The sequence below is a fragment of the Syngnathus typhle genome, linkage group LG4 (genome assembly GCF_033458585.1).
Source record: "Syngnathus typhle isolate RoL2023-S1 ecotype Sweden linkage group LG4, RoL_Styp_1.0, whole genome shotgun sequence".
Classification (NCBI taxonomy): domain Eukaryota; kingdom Metazoa; phylum Chordata; class Actinopteri; order Syngnathiformes; family Syngnathidae; genus Syngnathus; species Syngnathus typhle.
The window spans coordinates 11,680,839-11,700,664 of NC_083741.1; the positions used below are offsets into that span (position 1 = coordinate 11,680,839).

Below are 19,826 nucleotides of genomic sequence, written 5' to 3' on the forward strand. Positions count from 1 at the left end.
CAAGAAGGAAGCCTTATCTTCCAAAAGAGGAGGGAACACTTGAAATCACAAAAAATTGGAAATACTTTGCTGTAGGAGTTATTTGTGGTAGTGGAAGCAATCAAACATTATGTACATTGTTTATGTTATGTACATTAATTGTCTAGAGGAGACAAATGGTTAAAAATATATATAAAGCAAGTACGGTTTAAATAAAATTGTAAAAGTGACAACAAAAAGATCTGCATATGCATTGCAAAATGTGCAATAGACCTCAAGGAGCAACAGTAAGAATTATTTGGACTTGAGTAAAATGTAAATAATTTGAGGCTTTGTAATGACTTAGTGACAGTCTGTCATGTTACATTTGATCATATTGTATATTTTATGCGTATTTATTTTCCATATTACTGCAAACACAAAAACTTTCTGAACTTGTTAAAAAGTTACCTCATTAAAGTCCTGCAGCATCATTGGCTTCTCTTTTATTTGCCAAAGCACACTTGTGTTTCTTAATCTCATACTTATCATAGAATTTTTTATCACACACACTACAACTGAATGGTTTCTCACCAGTGTGTCTTTTGGAATGTCTTGTCATGGTGCCTCTTTGAGAGAATCTTTGACCACACACTGTGCAGGAAAACTCCTTTTCCCCAGTGTGTGTTCGCATGTGTTTAAGCAATCCTGAGCGGTCAGTGAAACTTAAGTCGCAGACTGAACAGGCAAAAGGTTTCTCACCCGTATGTGTTCGTGTGTGTGTTGTTAAATTTCCCTTTAAAGAGAATGTTTTACCACAAATTGAGCAGGCAAAAGGTTTCTCACCCGTATGTGTTCTCTTGTGTTGAAGCAACCCTGAATGGTCAATGAAACTTACATTGCAGATCGAACAGGCAAACGGCTTCTCTCCGGTGTGTGTTCTTGTGTGTGTTATTAAGCTTCCCTTGATAGTGAATCTCTTACCACACAGTGAACAGGCAAAAGGTTTCTCCCCTGTATGTGTTCTTGAGTGGCGAACTAATCCCGATCGAATACTGAAACTTAAATTGCAGACTGAGCAGGCATAAGGTTTCTCTCCCGTGTGTATTCTCATGTGTTTAACCAACGATGAACGGAGACTGAAAGTTACGTTGCAGACTGAACAAACATAAGGTTTCTCGCCAGTGTGTATTCTTGTATGTGTTGTCAGTTGTCCCTTCTGAGCAAATCGTTTACCACAGACTGAGCAGGTGTAACGCTTCTCCCCAGTGTGTGTTCTCATGTGATTGACCAATGAAGAACGGACACTGAAACTTAAGCTGCAGACAGAGCAAGAATAGGGTTTCTCTCCAGTGTGTGTTCTCATGTGTACTTTCAAAGTATATTTGGCGTCAAAGCTTTTCCCACACTGAGAACACTCCCAACGTTTGGCCTCAGTGTGACATGTTGCATCCCCTTCAGCACTTTCATCATCAGTGTCAGGTAAATGTGAGAATGTGTTGTCATTATCTGAGAGTGGCGCTAAGTTGTCTGCTTGTGATCCTCCACCATGGTCTCCATCACCTTCACCCCTATCATCATCCCCTTCGATCTTCACAATGACACAGTTAAAGGGCAATTTGGTGATAGCCGACTCCTCCTCTTCTTCTTTAACATCAGTGGACCTCTCAATCTCATCTTCATAACTGCATGGGGGCTCCGGGCCCTCTTTTGCTTTAATGTCAGGGGTCTCTGGGTCCTCCTCTTCTTCTTTAAAGCAGTAGGGCTCCAGCACATCTTCCTCATTAAAATAGGAGGTCTCTTGCATCTGCTGCTCAGCATGAGCTTCGTGAATGACTGCAAGAGGGGTGAAGATGTCAAGAACAGGTACAGTTGTGAAATTGGTTTCTACATTTTTCGCATATTATTAAAATGAATAGCGGGTTTTTGAATGAGTAAACATTGAGAAAATCTACAATATACTAAATCTACAAAATTCGACACTCTGTCCCTATTAGTCGTTACAAAACCAAAACATCGATGTTGACGTCACTCAGATACGTCCCTCTTCATTGTTCTGCTGTTCTCATCATCTCCTTGACATGTTCTCTAACATGCTGACTTGTCCCGAGATAATAAATAAAATAAAATAAATTGACCAATCCTCAACATCAACATAACTTCATATTTACGTCACACAGTGACCCTTTAACTTTATGACTGACAAATGAATTACAAAAAAGAAATGTATACAGGAATGCTGTTAAAAATAAAAAGGATTAACTAAGAAATCATCAAGAGATGAACAAACCTGCTCCGTGTCTCACATGAGGCTTCTTGAAAACAACGTCCCGTAGTTGACGTTGTTGCTCGTTCTCCTCTTTTGTTCGACAGAGTTCACCCTTGTAGCCATTTATCATACTTTTTGCACACATTTCACACGATTATGACCAACACTTTAGACTCGCTCTTGATCTCCGCGTAGCGATGCTAATAAACGCGTCTCTTTGTTCGTAGCTAAGCTATCGTAAGAAGCTTAATAGTACACTAAAACGAGTTTATACAGATAGGACGATTCTTACTCCAGTAAGAAATTAATGGGACATTCTGTGTCGAGGCTCAAGTGCTTTCTGTAGGAATTTAGGAAGAAGCATTAAATGAAGCTCTTGTAGTGACGCAAAACGTATACGGAAGTACAGCAGTAGCGGAAGTTGGACGGCGACTCCACTTGGACAAACTACACGTCACGATCACAAAACACTATTTCAGTGGCTTTTCAATGCTACATATGACTTCGCAAATTTTCATCAGATTCTTATATATGTTTTATTTATATTTTATGGAGGATTATTGCATCTGTGCGCCCGGTTCTCATATAATATTACCAATTTCAGAATAAAGACACAATGTTTTCTTTTTAAAATGTGTATACGTCATGTGATTTCTGTGGAATTAAATACGAAAACAAGTCAGATATTGCTTACAAATGTATCTTTTGAACAGTGCTAATTTGCTATGGTCATGTGTCTTGACAGAGATGTATAAGTTTGAAATTACTACGGGGAGCAGTAATTTAGCAAACCGACAATTACTATTAACCGTTTATACTGAGGCACTTGCTCGTATAGATATGGATACTGATTTTAGTATTAATCTTGAATATGTCATGTTTCTTTTATCGGAGTATTAGCCTGAATGTAAAAATGGCCTAAATGTGCCTGCTTAATTAAAACTATATTACGTTAATAAACTCGCCACCAAGGGGTGCTGAGTATGACGGACCAAAATTGACAAAAATAAAGAGATGATTAAAAACAAATGTTTAAAAAAAATACATACATTAAAAATATATAAAGATATTTAATTGTATTTATTTGAGTTTGCATTTTGTCCCATTTTTAATCAATGTAATTTATAATGAATATTTTTGATAATTGATAGCTACTTCACCTTTAATATACGTAATTGTGCACAGCAGTTGAAGAACAATGGTTTGTAGTATTTCTTGCATCACATGGAGATCATTTAAAAGTTCACAGATTTAAATAACGCCTCTCAATCATGGGTTAGGGTTATTACATTTTGACTACTTGTCTTGCAATTTATGGCACAAATAAACAAGACAAACAGTTAAAATGAGAGGTTTACAGTGTAATTGAAGTCCAGCAGCTTCATTTACCACAGCTCTTTTCACCGGCACACTGGTGTTTCGTAACCAGATACTTTTGAGAAAAGTTTTTATCACACGCACTGCAGCCGTATGGTTTCTCACCAGTATGCGTTCTCATGTGTTTAACCAAATTTGATCGTTCACTGAAACTTGAGGTGCAGACCGAGCAGGCAAACGGGTTTTCTCCGGTGTGCGTTCTCGTATGAATGTTTAGATGAGCCTTACGAGCTAATCGTTTCTCACAAACTGAGCAGGCGAAAGGTCAATCACCGGTATGTCTTCTTGCGTGTATGTTCAGATGTGCCTTCCGGCCAAATTGTTTACCAGACTGAACAGTCAAAAGGTTTCTCTCCAGTGTGTTTTCTTGTGCGCGAAACATAAGCGGAAGTAGAAAGCGGAAATGAAACGGAAAGTCCGTTTGGACAAATCTGTGCCATTTTGACAAACTGCGTTTTTGTTTAATGGATATTGTATTATTTTTACACACAAACCCTGTGAACGACATCGCAGGGCAATTTAAATAAATATTCTGGGCGGGGCATTAATGACATACTTGAGGGTTTTTGTGCTTTTAAGCCAGTTTACTTGCCCAATCACTGCAATGTTGAAATGATACAAGCAAATGTGAGGCCACAGTTTGAACGAAGTACATTGCGGGAGAATACATTTGTAAATGAGAAATCCAGCCACTTCTACTTCCATGAGGATTAGTTTGGAGGAAAGAAATTAACTGAGGACTACGAAAGCCAGTTAATACATCTCAGCATATCATAGACAGACTGACAAATAATGTAAATGCATCCTCCGGCTTCAAATCTGTACTTGGTTCACAAACAACGCTTCTGAAATTTTTTAATCACACACACTTTTGGCTAAACATTCTCACTAGTGTTTTTTCAAGTGGTGAATGAAGGATGTATGGTTACTAAAACTTGTGCTGCAGACTGAACATGAAAACGGTTTGTCTCCACTGTGTGATCTCAATTGTTCTCTCAAAGTCGCCTTTTGTGAGAATCTTTGACCGCAAACTGAGCAGGCGAAAGGTTTCTCCCCAGTGTGTGTTCTCATGTGTTGAACCAGACAGGAACAAACTCGAAAATGTGTGTTGCAGACCGAGCAGGTAAATGGCTTCTCTCCAGTGTGCGTTCTTGTGTGTGCTACAAAATTCCCCTTTATAGAGAAGCTTTTGCCGCAGAATAAGTAGGAAAAGGGTTTTTCCCCAGTGTGCGTTCTCATGGGTCGCGCCAATGCTGAACTATCGTTCAAACTGGTGCCCCACACCGAGTAAGAATGCGGCTTTTCTCCAATGTGTGTCCTCGTGTGTGTCGTCAGGCTTCCTTTCTGCGTGAAACCTTTACCACAAAGCGAGCACATGAACGGTTTCTCTCCTGTGTGACAGCTCATGTGCCGTTCCAATGTTAATGATGTGCTTCTTTAAACTGCACTTCTGGGCGAATCTTCTGCCACAAACTGAGCAGATGAATGGTTTTTCTCCCGGATGCATTCTGGTGTGTTTGATCAAATGCTGATTTCGAGAAAATCCTTTATCGCACACCAAACAAATGAAGGGTTTTTCTTTAGCATGACATCTTGTGTCACAGTTTTCACACAGTTGTGCAGATGTGCAGATTCATTTACCACTGCATTTGTCAACAACACACTTGTGTTTCTTAACCTGATACTTTTGAGGGAATCTTTTATCACACACACAACAACTGAATGGTTTCTCACCTGTGTGCATTCTTATGTGTCTCGTCAAAGCACGTCTCTGAGAGAAACATTTGGTACAAAGTGAGCAGGAAAAGGGTTTTTCCCCAGTGTGCTCTCTCGTGTGTTTAGCCAAACTTGAACGGTCACAGAAACTTAAGGTGCAGAGTGAGCATTCAAAGGCTTTCTCTCCAGTGTGTATTCTTGTGTGTCGGTTCAAATGTGCCTTGCGAGCGAACGCTTTACCGCAAAAAGGGCACGCAAAAGGTTTTTCCTCTGTGTGTGTTTTCATGTGATTTGTTAAATTAATCTTTTGACTGACTCGAAGACCACAGACTGAGCAGCAAAAAGGTTTCTCTCCAGTATGTGTCCTTGTATGTCTATTCAAATGTGCCTTACTAGCAAATCTTTTACCACAATCTGAACAGGTGAAAGGTTTCTCGCCTGTGTGGAGCATCATGTGTCTTCTCAGATTTTTTTTGGCAGAGAAAGATTTGTCACACAGGGAGCATTCCCAGTGTTTGTCGTCTGTTTGACATGTCCCGTCGCCTTTAGGGAGTTCATCATCATCAGAGTCAGACATTTTGTTGTCACTGTCTGTTACAGGAGCTAAGAGGCTGTCTTCTTGTGATCCTTCACCACCTTCCTCTTCAGCATCATCATCATCACCTTCAATTTTCACAATGACACGAGTGAATGGCAACTTCGTGACATCAGCCTCCTCCTCTTCTTCTTTAATGTGAGGGGAATCTGGTTTGTACTGTTCAGGATGAAGAGCTTCACTGAGGACTGCAAGACAAGAAAACAAACAAATGTTTGAAATGGCCAAACCCTGCTTAGTCAAGTCATCATTTATACAGACACCGCTTACAGTACAAATGTTCAGACCTACAGACAGTCGTCCGAGCTAAAATGTTTGTTCACAATACTTCCACAAAGCGGCAGCATGGTGGAGCACTGCTTAGCACGTACACCTCACAGTTCAAAGGTTGCGGGTTCGATTACGTGGTTGTGTGGGGTTTCTCCGGGTGCTCCGGTTTCCTCCCACATCCCAAAAGCATGCATGCTAGGCCCGAAATTGACTGTAGGTGTGAGTACGAGTGCAGATGGTTGTTCGTCTCTGAGTGTCCTGCCATTGGCTGTCAACCAGTACAGGGTGTGCCCCCCACCTACTGGGCGATGACTGCTGGGATAGGCTCCAGCACATCCGTTGGGAAAAGTGGTAGGGTAAATTGATGGATACTTCCACAAACGCCTCTCCATCAAATCAAACATATTATTTGTGACACGCTGTACGCTGTGTGAGTGTGCCAGAAGCATGGACCTTCTGGCAAAATAACAACTTACATGCAATTCAAAAATTGAAACGCCTTCTGAAACATATAAATTGTCACAAAGCAGGGCAATGTCTGTACATGTTTGGCAGTGTCAACATATTTATCATCAACATGTATAAGTATGTGTTTGAGAATCACTGTATGACTATATATCCCTATGGCATGACAAGAATGGCATAGACTGTTGGAAATAAATACATTTCATTTCATGGAACAAATATTGCAATTCAAGTTATACGTGAAGTGTTTCGGCCAGCAGAGGAGGTCTTGCTAGTCTCATAACAATGTTACATTAAACTCTCTTTGTGTGAATTAGGGGTGTTCCCACAAGGGTTTTATGCTGGTGTGAGGTCAGACAATTTTAGAGCTGCTAAATAGCTGTTAAAGCTGTTAAAAAATAGATGAATTTATCTTTTTTTTAATATAATAATTAATGAATCAGATTAAAACCACTCATTATACTAAACTCACAGGAGGAGCTGCTGTGATCATTTTTTGTGACCATCAATGAAATGCATTGATCGATTTCTGATCTGACCGATCACATGCTGCTCGACAGAAATCGGCCAATGACGTACGTCAGACTCGGGCATTCAATTGAGATGGTTTGAAAAATGGCGTTAACTGGAGGTAGTCAAGTAGTTAGTAAAGAAGGCTGGGAAAGTAGTGAATAAACCTACCAGTTCTGTGAGAGTCCTCCTGAGGCTCGTTGAAACCAGAGTCCAGTATTTGACGTTGTGGGTCGTTCTCTTTTGTTCCAGAAAGTTCATCATTGTACTCCTTTTTTATGCTTTTTGCACACATAATCAGACGACCATCACATCACTTTACATTCACACTTGATTTCTGCTTCACAATATGTCGCCAACAAACGTGTCGCTTTGACAGCGGCTAGCGAGCTAAGCTAAGATGACTGGAGAATCCGCTTCAACGGAAACCGAGAAATATCTATGGATATCTTAATGCCGTAGTACCAATGGGACACGATGTGTTGAGGCTTCTATATATTCTGTTCTAATTTCCGAAAAAGCATGTTTCGGGAAACTCATATTTGGTTACCCAAAACGTACACGGAAATAAAGCTGTAGTCTGAGTCGTACGGCAACTCCACTTGGACAAATTCTCGCTTATAGTGTTTGCCTTTTTCTTTTTTTAAACAAAACTTTTATTTAAGGAAATTTTCATCTATTCGTGTTTTTAAATACGATTTGACTTGGTAAAGAACTAGGATATGACTTTTGTTTATATATTGCACCAATAACCCGAATAAAAAACATTGATGATTAATCAGAATCAGCTTTATTGCCCAAGTTTAGCATGCCAAACAAGTGATCAAATGGCTTTTTTTTTTTCAAAGTCTGTCTCTTTCAGCTTAGCTTCTTCCCAGCACACTTGTGCTTACACTTTGAAGACTTGTTTCATTTAGTCTCACAAATATTTTTCAGGGCGAGCACTCAAAGTTACTCAGCTTGTTAGAACTAAGTTTCATTATTATTTAAAGACTGCAGCGTCATGTGCTGCTGCTCCTCTCACCAGGACACTTGTGTTTTTTCATCTGATACTTATAAGAAAACCTCTGATCACACACACTGCAATTGAACACTTTCTCACCAGTGTGTATTCTCGTGTGTTTAACTAATGAAGAACGATCAGCAAAACTTGTGTTGCAAATTAAGCACGTAAAAGGTTTCTCTCCAGTGTGTGTCCTTAAATGTGTTCTTAAATGTGCTCTCTGAGCAAATCTCTTCTTACAAACTGAGCAGAAAAAAGGTTTTTCCCCAGTGTGTGTTCTCATGTGTAGAGCCAATGTGGAACGATCTCCAAAACCTAAATTACAGACTGAGCAGGCATGAGGCTTTTCTCCTGTATGTGTTCTTGAGTGAGTGTTCAACTGTCCCTTCTGAGTGAATCTTTTACCACAGACTGAACAGGAAAAAGGTTTCTCCCCAGTGTGTATTCTTACGTGTTGAACCAATGACGAACGATCAACAAAACTTAGGTCGCAGACCGAGCAGACAAAAGACTTCTCGCCGGTGTGTATTCTTGTATGCGTTATCAAATTTCCCTTTACAGAGAAACTTTTACCACACACTGAGCAGGAAAAAGGTTTCTCTCCTGTGTGTGTTCTGGTGTGTGTTACCAAGTGTTCCTTCTGAGTAAATCCTTTACCACAAACTAAACAAGAAAAAGGTTTCTCCCCGGAATGTGTTCTTGTGTGTCTTGTTAACGCACCTCTTTGCGAGAATATTTGGCCACAAACGGAGCAAGAAAAGGGCTTTTCCCCAGTGTGTGTTCTCATATGTTGAACAAAACGTGAATGAACACTAAAATGTGTGCTGCATACTGAGCAGACAAACAGTTTCCCTTTAGCATGCTTGTCTTCATCAGTGTCAGAAGAGTGCGAAGTTATGTCGTCACTCTCTGATAGTGGTGCGCAGTGGTCTCTATCACCTTCTGTTGTCACGTATTGACTTGAGCTGCTGCTTGGAGGCTCCTCCCCTTCATTCTCTTTACTTTCACTGGGATGAAGTATTGACCAATGATCTTGGTCTTCACTCTTCACAATGACATGAGTCGATGGAAACGCGGTAATATCGCTGTCCTCTTCTTCCTCTTTAATGTTGAGGTTGCCTTTCTTCTCATCCTCTTCAATATGAGGAGGCTGTGCATCCTCTTCATCTTTAATGTAGGGGTACTTTAGCTGTTGCTCTTCCTCTTTAACAATTGGTGGCTCTGGCCCAGGCTGTTTCATCCTGAAGTTCCACTCCTTCTGCTCAGTATGAAGATATTCTTCACTGGCCTCTTCTGGAAACAAGAAGACACAAGATTAGGTCATGTGCTGTACATGTCAACAGATACGATGAAGATATTATAATGAATGAATGAACACACAAACCGGAGGCAATTTTTTTTGTATGTATAATTGTGTTGTATTTTGTTTTTATTTACATTTTACACAATTTCCCAACTTCAACCGAATCCGGTTTGTACAAACTAAGCTAGTTTTAAAATTGTACATTACTGTAGTTCTTTGAGAGTTTACCAACCTTCCCTGTGCAACACAACTTGATGCTTCTTGAATACAGGGTCCAGTGGTTGACGTTCGTTCTGCTCATCTGTTTGAGAAATCTCCTTCTCGTACTCTTCTTTCACACTTTTCGCACACATTTTCCCACTTGACTTCGCGACAACAAACGCGTCCCTTTGTTAGCAGCTAGACGAGCAGCAGGGGGAACTTAAGTTCAGTCCACCGTGATGAGTTTATCGGGACAGAAAAAAGTAAATAAGTGGTCGTAGTAAAAAAAAAAAAAAAATCGTCGTTGTCGACGTATGTTAAGCAATTTAAAGTATTCAGTGAAGCACAGCCTAAACGCTACACGCTTTGAATTTACTTCCGGATGACAAAATACAGTTATTGTCACTCTGATTTATTACTGCCTCCTCAGGTGAGGAGGTGTCATTACACGCCATAGTCTGACAAAAACACACAAGTTTACTGTAACTTTGTACTGAGCTAACGTAGATAAATCAGGTTGAGTTTTCACTCTTCAGAGCCCCTTATTCTTACAAAGGTCTTGCCTGGGCCTATCCTTATTAGGTGTATTAAAAACTTTTGTTACCCACTGAAACTATAGCAAAAATACTCAATTATACTGGAATAATCATGGTACCAAAATGTATTGCAGTACAAGTAAAATAAAATAAAAAACATCTCACAAATGTTTGAGAACAAAAACATTCTAAATGATGACATACAACTGTATTGTCGTTAAAACTATAACAAATGTAATGTGTGCTACATTATTGTTCTTGTGGCTTTTCAAAATTTCAATGATTCTTTCAAATACAGTATCACTAGAGGGAGCCTGTGTACTTTGAAGATTATTTATTTGAAAAATTATCAAAACGGATAGTGTATATAAATAACCTTTTTACCTTGACTTAATTACAGGAGTTGAATCAGCTCTTTCACAAAGGTATTTTTTGTGGACATGTGTTTGCATTGTCTATGAAGCCCCAAATATGGTATTTAATATAATTAAAATATTAAACGCTGGATATGTTTGATAATGTTTTATTCAAACTGTTTAATTGACAACCATGGACTGTACTCCATATATTTTCAAACATGAATGAGTAGCATCAGCATCCCCTGAAATACGCTACAATAAGTTATGAGTATAGTACATCATGAATCCAGCAGTGCATTTCGTTTACAATTTGGCATCTACATGTGAAAGTCAACATTCGTTCTGTTTATTTAAAGTTATGCAGCTTCCTCCACTGCTGCTGTTTTTGTCAACACACTTGTGTTTATTTACTTGATACTTGTAAGAGAATCTTTGACCACACACACTGCAATTGAACACTTTCTCACCAGTGTGTGTTCTCATGTGCCTTGCTAGTGCTGCAGGATGACCAAAGCCTTTAGTGCATACAGAGCAGGTAAATGGTTTCTCACCCGTGTGGGTTCTCATGTGTTGGACCAATGTTGAACGAACATTAAAACATGTATTACAAAATGAGCAGAAAAATGCTTTCTCCCCAGTGTGTGTTCTTGTGTGTGTTCTCATAGTTGCTTTCTGTGAGAATCTTTTACCGCAAATTGAGCATGAAAAGGGTTTCTCACCCGTGTGTGTTCTCATGTGTTTCGTCAAAGTAGAATAATCACTAAAGCATTTGCGGCACGCTGAGCAGGAAAAAGGTTTTTCTCCAGTGTGTGTTCTTGAGTGTGTTATCATTGATGTCTTCTGAGAGAATCTTTTCCCACACACTGAACACATGAATGGTTTTTCTCCCGTGTGAATCATCATGTGTCTTCTCAGATTTGCATTGTTGCTAAATGTTTTCTCACAATGAAGACATGCCAAAGCTTTGCTGTCTGCATGACATGTTATATCCCCTTTAGAGTGTTCATCATCATCCGTGTCAGGAGAGTATGACATGTTATCACTGTTTGATAGCGGAGCTATGGGTCTGTCTGCTTGTGATCCTCCACGGTGGTCTCCATCACCGTCATCTTCCTCATCTTCACTTTTCACAATGACGCGGTTAAAGAGCAGGTGGGAGGGATCAGCCTCATCCAGCTCTCGCAACGGCTCTTCCTCTTCACCAATGCTATGTTCGTCTTCTTCCTCTTTAATATATGGGGAGTCCGGCTCCTCCTGCTCTGCCCTGGAGCTCCAATCCTGCTGCTCTTCACCGACATCTGCAGGAAATATTAAGACAAGCACACAAAGTTTGAAAAAGGCAAGCTATGCTAAGTTGTGAATGTTTTGAGAGAAGAAAATCCAATTTTAAGAAGAGAATAAACAAACACCTTTTCATAATATTAAGCAATTGACACAGTAAGACTCTAGATTCATCATCTATGACTTTCATTAAGGAGGTCACATTAAAACAGAGAAACAAGCAGATCACTATGAAAGCAGAGCATGCATTTGTGATTAATTTTCAATTCCCATGGCATTTGTGGGCACATTATAACTACTTTTAATCAGCGTTACGGCTAATACGGGAATCCTTGGGAGGGGGGGAAGGATGCCTCGGCCCAAACGGTTTCATAATTAAAACGATTATGAGGGGAGACGAACAAACCTGCTTTGTGCATTTCATCTGGATGCTTTAAAACGGCGTCCGGTAGTTGACGTTGTCGCTCATTTTTCACTTTTGATCGACAAATGTCCTCCACGTACTCCCCTATCATTCTTTCCAAACTATCACACAATAATATCAGTCTCCGTGGTATATGAGGTTAACCTCTGCGTCTTTTTTGTTAGCCAGCGGACTAAATTAGCAGGTGAAAATTTATAGTGCACGTACTCGAAGAGTAAGTTATGTTTAATCGGTTTCACGGCCTAAATATAAACAGATTACAAAGCAAAAGCCGCAATTTTGATGGAAGGGTACGGACGTCTCACTTCCTGCAGTTCCTTGCTGACCTGATTTCAATTTCCTTCCTCGTACTCTGCCGTCGTTTTTTCACAACCATCCGAGTCTGACAGCAAAGACAAATATTTAGCAGGTAAATTTAGCAATGAGAGCAAATTATTTTTAAACAATGACAAAAATATAAACGGGATTACGAGTAAACAAATGATTATGCCGATTTAATTCGACCGCTCCGTCGCACTATTTTCCTTGACTAGTTTTTCATTTCCGGTAGACAAGGCACACTTAGTATAATCTGATACAATACTGCCTCCTTTGGTCTGGATGGTTCATATCACGCTAAATATTCCTTTATAATTGTTGCACTTTTCAGAAACGAAGGCTGTACTCGGCTCTCTCACATCATTGTTTGAATTTAAAGTAGAATGTTTCATTGTGCTCATTTCCTAATAATTCTGTCACTTTTTTTCGTGGAACTTCAAGGGTGTAATGGCATATTCCCGTCACAAGGTGGCAGCAATGCACCACTATGAAGGAATCGCAGTTTTTTTACTGTGCCGGAAGTAAAACAGAAAAAGAAAACAAACCTCAGCGAGACAGTCTCGAAAAGTCCTCGTCCTTGGCTACATTACATCACAGTTTGATCTTGGTGTAGTTAATGGTTTGTTGATATAACATAGTAAACATTATTAATGTTCTGATAAACTCTTCAGGGGTCACGTTGAAGATTCTCATAATAGCTTAGCTTGCTAGCTGCGAAGTTAGCAGTATTGCTCAGCAACGCTCGAGTGTGAGTGTAAAGTGGTATGATTATCGTGTGAAAATGTGTAAAGTTGAAATGCTGAGAGCGTTGCTAAATCAGCGACTGAGTGCAGTCGTTGAAGAAGTATTTGTAGTGTTTGAGAGAACCATAGCTGAGTACGAGGAGGAACTTTGTCGGACAAAAGAGGAGAACGAGCGCCAACGTCTACTCCTGGATGCTGTTTTCAAGAAGTCTCGACACGTACCAGGTTTGTAGTCATAGCTCTTGTTAAACTTTGTGTGCATCCGCCTGAAAGACAGTACTGCAGTACTACTGGGTATGGTTTATCCTTTCCACATACTAAATGTTTAAACACATTCAAACTTATTTAATCATATTTAAAAGGTTTCCTTTGAGTCTATTCTCACTCGATTTCCATTTACAAAATAATCGCCTTAAAATCTGCATTATAGTGGTGGGATAAATGATAGCGGGTGACTGGGTTCACTCCATTCATATTTACCCCAAAATAACATGTGAAGTGATCGAGCAAAGTTTGACTTGACAAAACCATGTGTGTTTCTCCTCTTGTATCCTGCAGATATCAGTAAAGAAGATCCTAATCTCGAGCAGCAGGAGCGGAGTTCCGGGGTGAAGCAGGAGGAGCCCAAGCCACCCTACATTAAAGTGGAAGAGGACGGGGAGCTTCTTCAAGCCCTGGATTTCTCAGTGTATCGTGTCATTGTGAAGAGTGAAGACGATGAAGACAAAGTTCAGTGTGAGGAGAACGGAAGGACAGAGGCTGCAAGCAGCAGCTCAAGTCATCACAAGACAACAAGAGATGATGGAGGATCACAAGCAACCAGCCGCTTAGCGCCACTATCAGATAGTGGTGACACGATGTCTGATACTGACGATGAACACCATAAAGGTGATGTGACAGGACACACTGATAACAAACATGTGAAATGTACTCAGTGTGACAAAACATTTGGAAACAAGCGGAATCTTAAACGGCACATGAGATGTCACACAGGAGAGAAACCTTTCCCGTGCTCAGATTGTGGCAAAAGATTCTCTCGAAAGGATTATTTAATAACACACACGAGAAAACACACGGGAGAAAAACCTTTTTCCTGCTCAGTCTGCAACTCAAGTTTTACTTTTCAATCGGCATTATTTCAACACATGGAAACGCACTTTGGGGAGAAACCGCAATGTCCTCAGTGTGACAAAACCTTTGGCAACAAGAGAAACCTGATAAGACATATGAGGCGTCACACGGGAGAGAAACCATGCATCTGCTCATTCTGCGGTGAAAGATTCTCCCTGAAGAGAAGTTTGATCAGACACATCAGAACACACATTGGTGAAAAAACCTTCTCCTGCTCAATCTGCAACACAAGTTTCTGCTATCAGTCCGGTTTGAGTAAGCACATGAAGAAACACACCGGTCAAAGTGTTGAACTCAAGTGTGTGTGATTAGAAGAATAACATAAAAGTTGGGATGTATAAATACAAAGATAACAGGAATGAAAATCAGTGTGAGCATGTATTCAATATTCTTGCTATACAGATTAAGGCCCATTTACAAGTACACTCTTTGTCCTCTCTAGTAAGACAAATTAGAGCACTATAGTACCCTTGGGGCTCCATAAAATGTGGGGGTCTCAGAAGTTTTTTTTTTCATCAAAAGGCCTATTAAAACTCCTTTAATGACTATTGTTATATTCTTAAACGTTTTTTATTTTAAATTCTTCCCTTTTTTTTACCTTGATTTTTGTAAAGGTATACTGTATGTTAAACTGCTATTTTTATTGTATCCTCTGTTTTTAACCTACTGTAGCACTTTGAGACTACTATAAAATATAAATTATATTTATTATAATTATTATAATAATAAACATTATTGTGGCACAGGAACAAGCGGTACAAAAAATGGATGGATAATAATTATTATTATCCATTATTATTCATTTATTATTAATTATTATTATTACTAGTAGAAAAAGTCATGTTTCCCACTTCTGGGTGATATTCTCGTAGGAGACCTTTGGGACAATTGCATATAACTAGTGAGTCAAAACTGTGGACTCTGACATCTGTGCACTACCAGCGCTACAAGTGAAGTGCTTGATATCTAGTAGAATTTGATCATGTCACTAGTACAACACATTAACTACTGCGCAGTTTCCTCTCACAAGTAACATGTATGTTGGTGTCCTGCTAGTGTGTAGAGATTTCTTACAGTAGTGGAAATAAGTGTCACTAGTAACGCACGTTTTACTAGTACATTGAATTGTCTTACAAGTGAGGGGAAAAGAGCATACGAGTACATGAACCTTAAAGGGCAATAAATGCCCAACTGACTCTCCATAGATAGCATGTATACATGGACACAAACACTGATGCCTGTGAATATAGAAGAGGATGTGTATTGTATGTGGACTGTTTTGATATGTTGTGATGTGATAAACCCTGTTATAGTCCTGCAGTATACAGTAGCTCTCTGTTCTTGCGACATGTATTGTCATGCTTAATGAGTGTATTTTCATACACTCATAAGTATCTAATCCATTCATCATTGAAGACCACAACAATGTTATAATATTGTTCAATAAAGATGTCAAAGATTGTGCAAATATGTGCTTGGAACTGATCCTATTTTTAGGCAATTGTAGATTATGCATGCAAAAACTTACATGATTTTTTTTTCTTCTCGTGTTTATCAGGCATCTAATTATACCCTTCACCTCCTTGTTCACAATAATAAGGCTAGGGAACACTGAACCAACTCTAGCTAGTTCTTTTTTCCCCTCCTATTTTGTCAAGTTACTAAAAATGGGTTGATGTCATGTCAACTCAGGTAGTTGTGGTCCAGCATGATCCATGAACCGTGGTCCCCGACACTGACAGCATTATATTTAATATTCTAAAGTAGATTATTTCCTCAGTCTTCTTGTGTATTGTCAAGTCTCCCTTTAGTCCTGGGATAAAAAAAATCCTTGCGTCATCCCTGGAAATAAATAAAGATTGAAATTAATGAATAAATAAATATTGAAAAAAATAGCAATATCAAAATAGATAATTGATTACAAAAAAGTATTGAATTAATTCAATAAGTATTGAATACATTAAACACAATGAAATATTTTAAACGTTTAAAACGTTCTTTTGAAAGCATGCTCGCTATTCGTTTTTGAATTCATCGTTGATAAATTTGTTATTTAAATTAGCTACCGTTCATGTTCGTGACGCTGTCAAGTGGTTTGTCCAGGTGGAGTTGCCGTACAATTTCCGCCGCAGCGCTCCCTCTGTGTACCATTTTGCTAACTAAACGCGCGTCATTAAAAAAAAAAACCTTCTAAATAACAACTTAATATACTAAAGCCACAACACAGGATGTCCTATTCCTTATTTACTAGACTAAAACATCACGAGTACAGTCTTTTTGTCTGGATAAACTCTCCGTGCACACTAAAGCGTCTCCAGCTTGCTTAGCATAACTTGCTAGCTGCGAACAAAGAGACTCGTTTGTTGGCAGCATATTGTATTAAGAAAATATCAAGTGGGAGTATAAAGTGATTATCACGAGGAAATGTCTGCCAACATTTTAGAAGACGAGGGGGAACTTTCTCGGACAAAGGGCAACAAGCGACGGCGTCAGTTACTGGACGCTGTTTTCAAGAAGCCTCGAGTTGGGTTCCTGAAAACAGGTTAGGTAACGGTTCATTTACACTTGTTAAGTATCAAATGGGTTACTAAGTCAGACACGTTAATGTCCGAAATTTACAGTTTGATATTGTGGCTAAACCCAAGCACGTTGTGTCATGTCGGCAGCTTATTGGCTCTTCCTTAGTAATGCTTATATTAATGACATACATTAATATGCTGTTTTTCACTATCTACGACAAGCGTCTCTCCGATTACTATATTTCCATTTTTGATGCGTCTGCAGCAGGGCTTAAACCGTGACCCAAAGCTCAAGGCGCCAAAACATGTCGCCAAAACAAATAAAACACAACATCAAAATAACAGCATAAGGCTTAAGTTCACCAAACCATGTTTCTGTCTTCTTGTGTTCTACAGATGTCAGTGAATATCTTTGCCAAGAGCAGCAGGAGCCGGAGTCGCCTTACGCTAAAGAAGAAGAAGAGGATGAGCGAGTGATGTCAGAATTTCCCCACATTAAGGAGGAAGAACATGAGGCCGATATCACCAATTTTACATTGACTGGTGTCATTGTCAAGATTGAAGATGATGATGAAAGCGAAAGTAATGGCAACAACTGTGGAGGATCACAAGCAGAAAGCCTCTTACCGCCACTATCAGACAGTGACCAAACGTCACACACTTCTGACACTGATGACGAGGAGCACTCAAAAGGTGACATATGTCACACTAACAACAAACCCTGGAAATGTTCTCACTGTGAGAAAACATTTGATGCCAAGTATACTTTGAAAGTACACATGAGAATACATACTGGGGAGAAGCCTTTTGCCTGCTCAGTTTGTGGTAAAACATTCACTCAAAGGGGACATTTGGGAACACATGCAAGAAAACACACTGGGGAGAAACCTTTTGTCTGCTCATTTTGTGGTAAACGATTCTCTGGAAAGGGAAACTTAAGAACACATACAAGAACACACACTGTGGAGAAACCTTTTGCCTGTTCAGTGTGTGGTAAAAGATTCACTATAAAGGGAAACTTACGAACACACACAAGGACTCATACTGGGGAGAAACCTTTTGCCTGCACGGTTTGTGGTAAAAAATTCTCTCAAAAGCCAAATTTGGTTACACATGCAAGAACTCACACTGGGGAGAAACCATTTGCATGCTTAATTTGTGGCGCAACCTTCTCTACAAAGGATGGTTTAATCAGGCACACAAAAACACACACCGGAGATAAACCTTTTCCCTGCTCAGTTTGTGGTAAAAGATTTTCTCAAAAGCCAAATTTGGCTGCACACAGAAAAACACACAGTGGAGAGAAGCATTTGCCTCCTCAGTTTCTGATAACAGATTCAGACGAGTGATACACAAATGCCCAAATGTTGATACTTATTATTATTGGTAGTGATGGAAGCCATTGACCATTATTAGTAGCCTGTATCTGTCTGTGGTAAATAGGAAAACATTGGCTCTAAGCCAATGTTTGTTTTCAGACCTGCAACATGTTAAAGTTTTTTTTCTATCCTAGAAAATAGACTTTGTTGTTTTAAAGTCAAACAAAAATGTGCAGGGAACTTTCATGCTCAGCAGCATGTCTTTTGAACGGTCAATGAGTGAGTTTCCTACAGTAAACAGCTATCATTATTATTATTTTTGTTTGTTCAAAAACAAAAAAGTGCATCCGCATTGCAAGTTCTGGCTAGTAGCTCACGAGTAGTACTTAAACATCCTGCCACTTTTTGATTCATTGCTTATTGTGCGGGTTCAATTCCACCTCTGGCCCTCCCTCTTTGGAGTTTGCATGTTCTCCCCGTGGGTTTTCCCAGGGCACTCCAGTTTCCTCCCACATCCCAAAAACATGCTTGGTAGACCGATTAAGCACTTCAAATTGCCCCTAGGTGTGAGTGCAAGTGTGAATGGTTGTTCGTCTCTGTGTGCCCTGCGATTGGCTGGCAACCGGTTCAGGGTGTCCCCCGCCTACTGCCTGATGACTGCTAGGATAGGCTCCAGGCTCATATAACGCACTTTTCTTTTTGAGCATTTGCTTCCTGCTGTGTACTGATCCTTATGACCTTGTGTTGATAACTATATTTGTTTTTATTTTTTTAATGTGAGGCAGCATGTTGTGAAAATGACTTTGAATCATTAAAAGCAAATAATGATTTACTGTTCTTTTTTCATCTGAGCCTGTACAGGCTTAAGAATCACCATTGAGTTAAACTGAATTTTTGTCTTTTCTGGAGCTTTTGTATGACTTTAAATTATTGAAAAATGATGACCAAATAATTTGTCAATCTCAAGACAATAATAAAATGATTTTAGAAGTATTGTGTGTAATTACCCCCTCCAGCCCAAAAAAACCCCAGTAGTATCTTAAATATGGCTTATAAAATATTATGACATTTTTCTTACCTTATTAGGTGTTAGCAAATCACAATGTTGCCACAGGAGATTATTGATCCGTTCCATTTAATCATTGAAAACATCCCCGTATAGCCAGATCTCCAAATTCATGTTTTTTCTCTGACCATGCTTGCAGTATGGTACATGCCTGTGGTAGTGTCAGGGTTGCAAATATGCCAAGTGTGCCCACTAAATAGTAGATTTATTATATATATATATGATTAGTGGTTGATGTAATGCTTCGCACATTGAGCTTCATTAAAAAAAAGTTCCGACTTGCCTGCGTAAATAATAGAATGGAAATGTATAGAAAAACGATTTACATCATGGAAGCTTATTCATATAGAACAAATAATTCTAAGAAATATAATTTTGACCAGCAAAACATACCAAAGCAAAGCAACTGAGAAAAACTGCAATGAGAGGCAAGGCGTTATAGCAGCTCAGTAAACACAAAATC

General features: G+C 39.3%; 5 protein-coding genes across 6 annotated transcripts; 2 read left to right on the top strand and 3 right to left on the bottom strand.

Annotated features, from left to right (window-relative positions):
• Window positions 1-340: 340 nt before the first annotated feature.
• LOC133153278 (zinc finger protein 501-like) lies at window positions 341-2,642 on the bottom strand. Its single transcript, XM_061277472.1, has 2 exons — window positions 2,249-2,642; window positions 341-1,794 (listed from the first exon to the last, which is right to left on the bottom strand). Exons 1-2 carry the CDS (start codon window positions 2,370-2,372, stop codon window positions 434-436), a joined length of 1,485 nt encoding a protein of 494 aa, XP_061133456.1. The 5' UTR covers window positions 2,373-2,642; the 3' UTR covers window positions 341-433.
• Window positions 2,643-4,040: 1,398 nt separating this feature from the next.
• Window positions 4,041-12,833, bottom strand: LOC133152781 (zinc finger protein 91-like). The gene is made up of 7 exons (XM_061276681.1): window positions 12,594-12,833; window positions 12,250-12,368; window positions 10,896-11,860; window positions 9,699-9,831; window positions 8,996-9,456; window positions 7,332-7,473; window positions 4,041-6,103 (listed from the first exon to the last, which is right to left on the bottom strand). Exons 1-7 carry the CDS (start codon window positions 12,641-12,643, stop codon window positions 5,238-5,240), a joined length of 2,736 nt encoding a protein of 911 aa, XP_061132665.1. The 5' UTR covers window positions 12,644-12,833; the 3' UTR covers window positions 4,041-5,237.
• Window positions 7,928-10,043, bottom strand: LOC133153279 (zinc finger protein OZF-like). 2 transcript variants are annotated; one of them, XM_061277474.1, is made up of 2 exons: window positions 9,699-10,043; window positions 7,928-9,453 (listed from the first exon to the last, which is right to left on the bottom strand). In XM_061277474.1, exons 1-2 carry the CDS (start codon window positions 9,817-9,819, stop codon window positions 8,162-8,164), a joined length of 1,413 nt encoding a protein of 470 aa, XP_061133458.1. In that variant the 5' UTR covers window positions 9,820-10,043; the 3' UTR covers window positions 7,928-8,161. The 2 variants fall into 2 exon arrangements, with proteins under 2 accessions (XP_061133458.1, XP_061133457.1); XM_061277473.1 differs by having other exon boundaries at window positions 7,928-9,456.
• A 247-nt stretch (window positions 12,834-13,080) lies between the features above and the next one.
• LOC133153282 (zinc finger and SCAN domain-containing protein 2-like) lies at window positions 13,081-15,927 on the top strand. The gene is made up of 2 exons (XM_061277477.1): window positions 13,081-13,553; window positions 13,887-15,927. The coding sequence occupies exons 1-2, from the start codon at window positions 13,367-13,369 to the stop codon at window positions 14,765-14,767; spliced, it is 1,068 nt and encodes a 355-aa protein (XP_061133461.1). The 5' UTR covers window positions 13,081-13,366; the 3' UTR covers window positions 14,768-15,927.
• Window positions 15,928-16,572: 645 nt separating this feature from the next.
• Window positions 16,573-19,290, top strand: LOC133153281 (gastrula zinc finger protein XlCGF8.2DB-like). The gene is made up of 2 exons (XM_061277476.1): window positions 16,573-17,001; window positions 17,375-19,290. The coding sequence occupies exons 1-2, from the start codon at window positions 16,884-16,886 to the stop codon at window positions 18,325-18,327; spliced, it is 1,071 nt and encodes a 356-aa protein (XP_061133460.1). The 5' UTR covers window positions 16,573-16,883; the 3' UTR covers window positions 18,328-19,290.
• The last annotated feature ends 536 nt before the right edge of the window (window positions 19,291-19,826 follow it).

What these genes read in the sequence shown, in the direction of transcription:
- LOC133153278 (XM_061277472.1), bottom strand. Translation starts at nt 2,372, where the DNA reads ATGTGTGCAAAAAGTATGATAAATGGCTACAAGGGTGAACTCTGTCGA. An exon ending in TCATGTGAGACACGGAGCAG is followed by an intron (nt 1,795 to 2,248) that starts GTTTGTTCATCT and finishes CCCCTCTTGCAG; the next exon opens with TCATTCACGAAGCTCATGCT.
- LOC133153279 (XM_061277473.1), bottom strand. Translation starts at nt 9,819, where the DNA reads ATGTGTGCGAAAAGTGTGAAAGAAGAGTACGAGAAGGAGATTTCTCAA. An exon ending in AGTTGTGTTGCACAGGGAAG is followed by an intron (nt 9,457 to 9,698) that starts GTTGGTAAACTC and finishes TCTTGTTTCCAG; the next exon opens with AAGAGGCCAGTGAAGAATAT.
- LOC133152781 (XM_061276681.1), bottom strand. Translation starts at nt 12,643, where the DNA reads ATGGTTGTGAAAAAACGACGGCAGAGTACGAGGAAGGAAATTGAAATC. An exon ending in AGGAAGGAAATTGAAATCAG is followed by an intron (nt 12,369 to 12,593) that starts GTCAGCAAGGAA and finishes ATTGTGTGATAG; the next exon opens with TTTGGAAAGAATGATAGGGG. An exon ending in TAAATAAACAGAACGAATGT is followed by an intron (nt 9,832 to 10,895) that starts TGACTTTCACAT and finishes GTTGTCGCGAAG; the next exon opens with TCAAGTGGGAAAATGTGTGC.
- LOC133153282 (XM_061277477.1), top strand. Translation starts at nt 13,367, where the DNA reads ATGTGTAAAGTTGAAATGCTGAGAGCGTTGCTAAATCAGCGACTGAGT. An exon ending in GAAGTCTCGACACGTACCAG is followed by an intron (nt 13,554 to 13,886) that starts GTTTGTAGTCAT and finishes TGTATCCTGCAG; the next exon opens with ATATCAGTAAAGAAGATCCT.
- LOC133153281 (XM_061277476.1), top strand. Translation starts at nt 16,884, where the DNA reads ATGTCTGCCAACATTTTAGAAGACGAGGGGGAACTTTCTCGGACAAAG. An exon ending in AGTTGGGTTCCTGAAAACAG is followed by an intron (nt 17,002 to 17,374) that starts GTTAGGTAACGG and finishes TGTGTTCTACAG; the next exon opens with ATGTCAGTGAATATCTTTGC.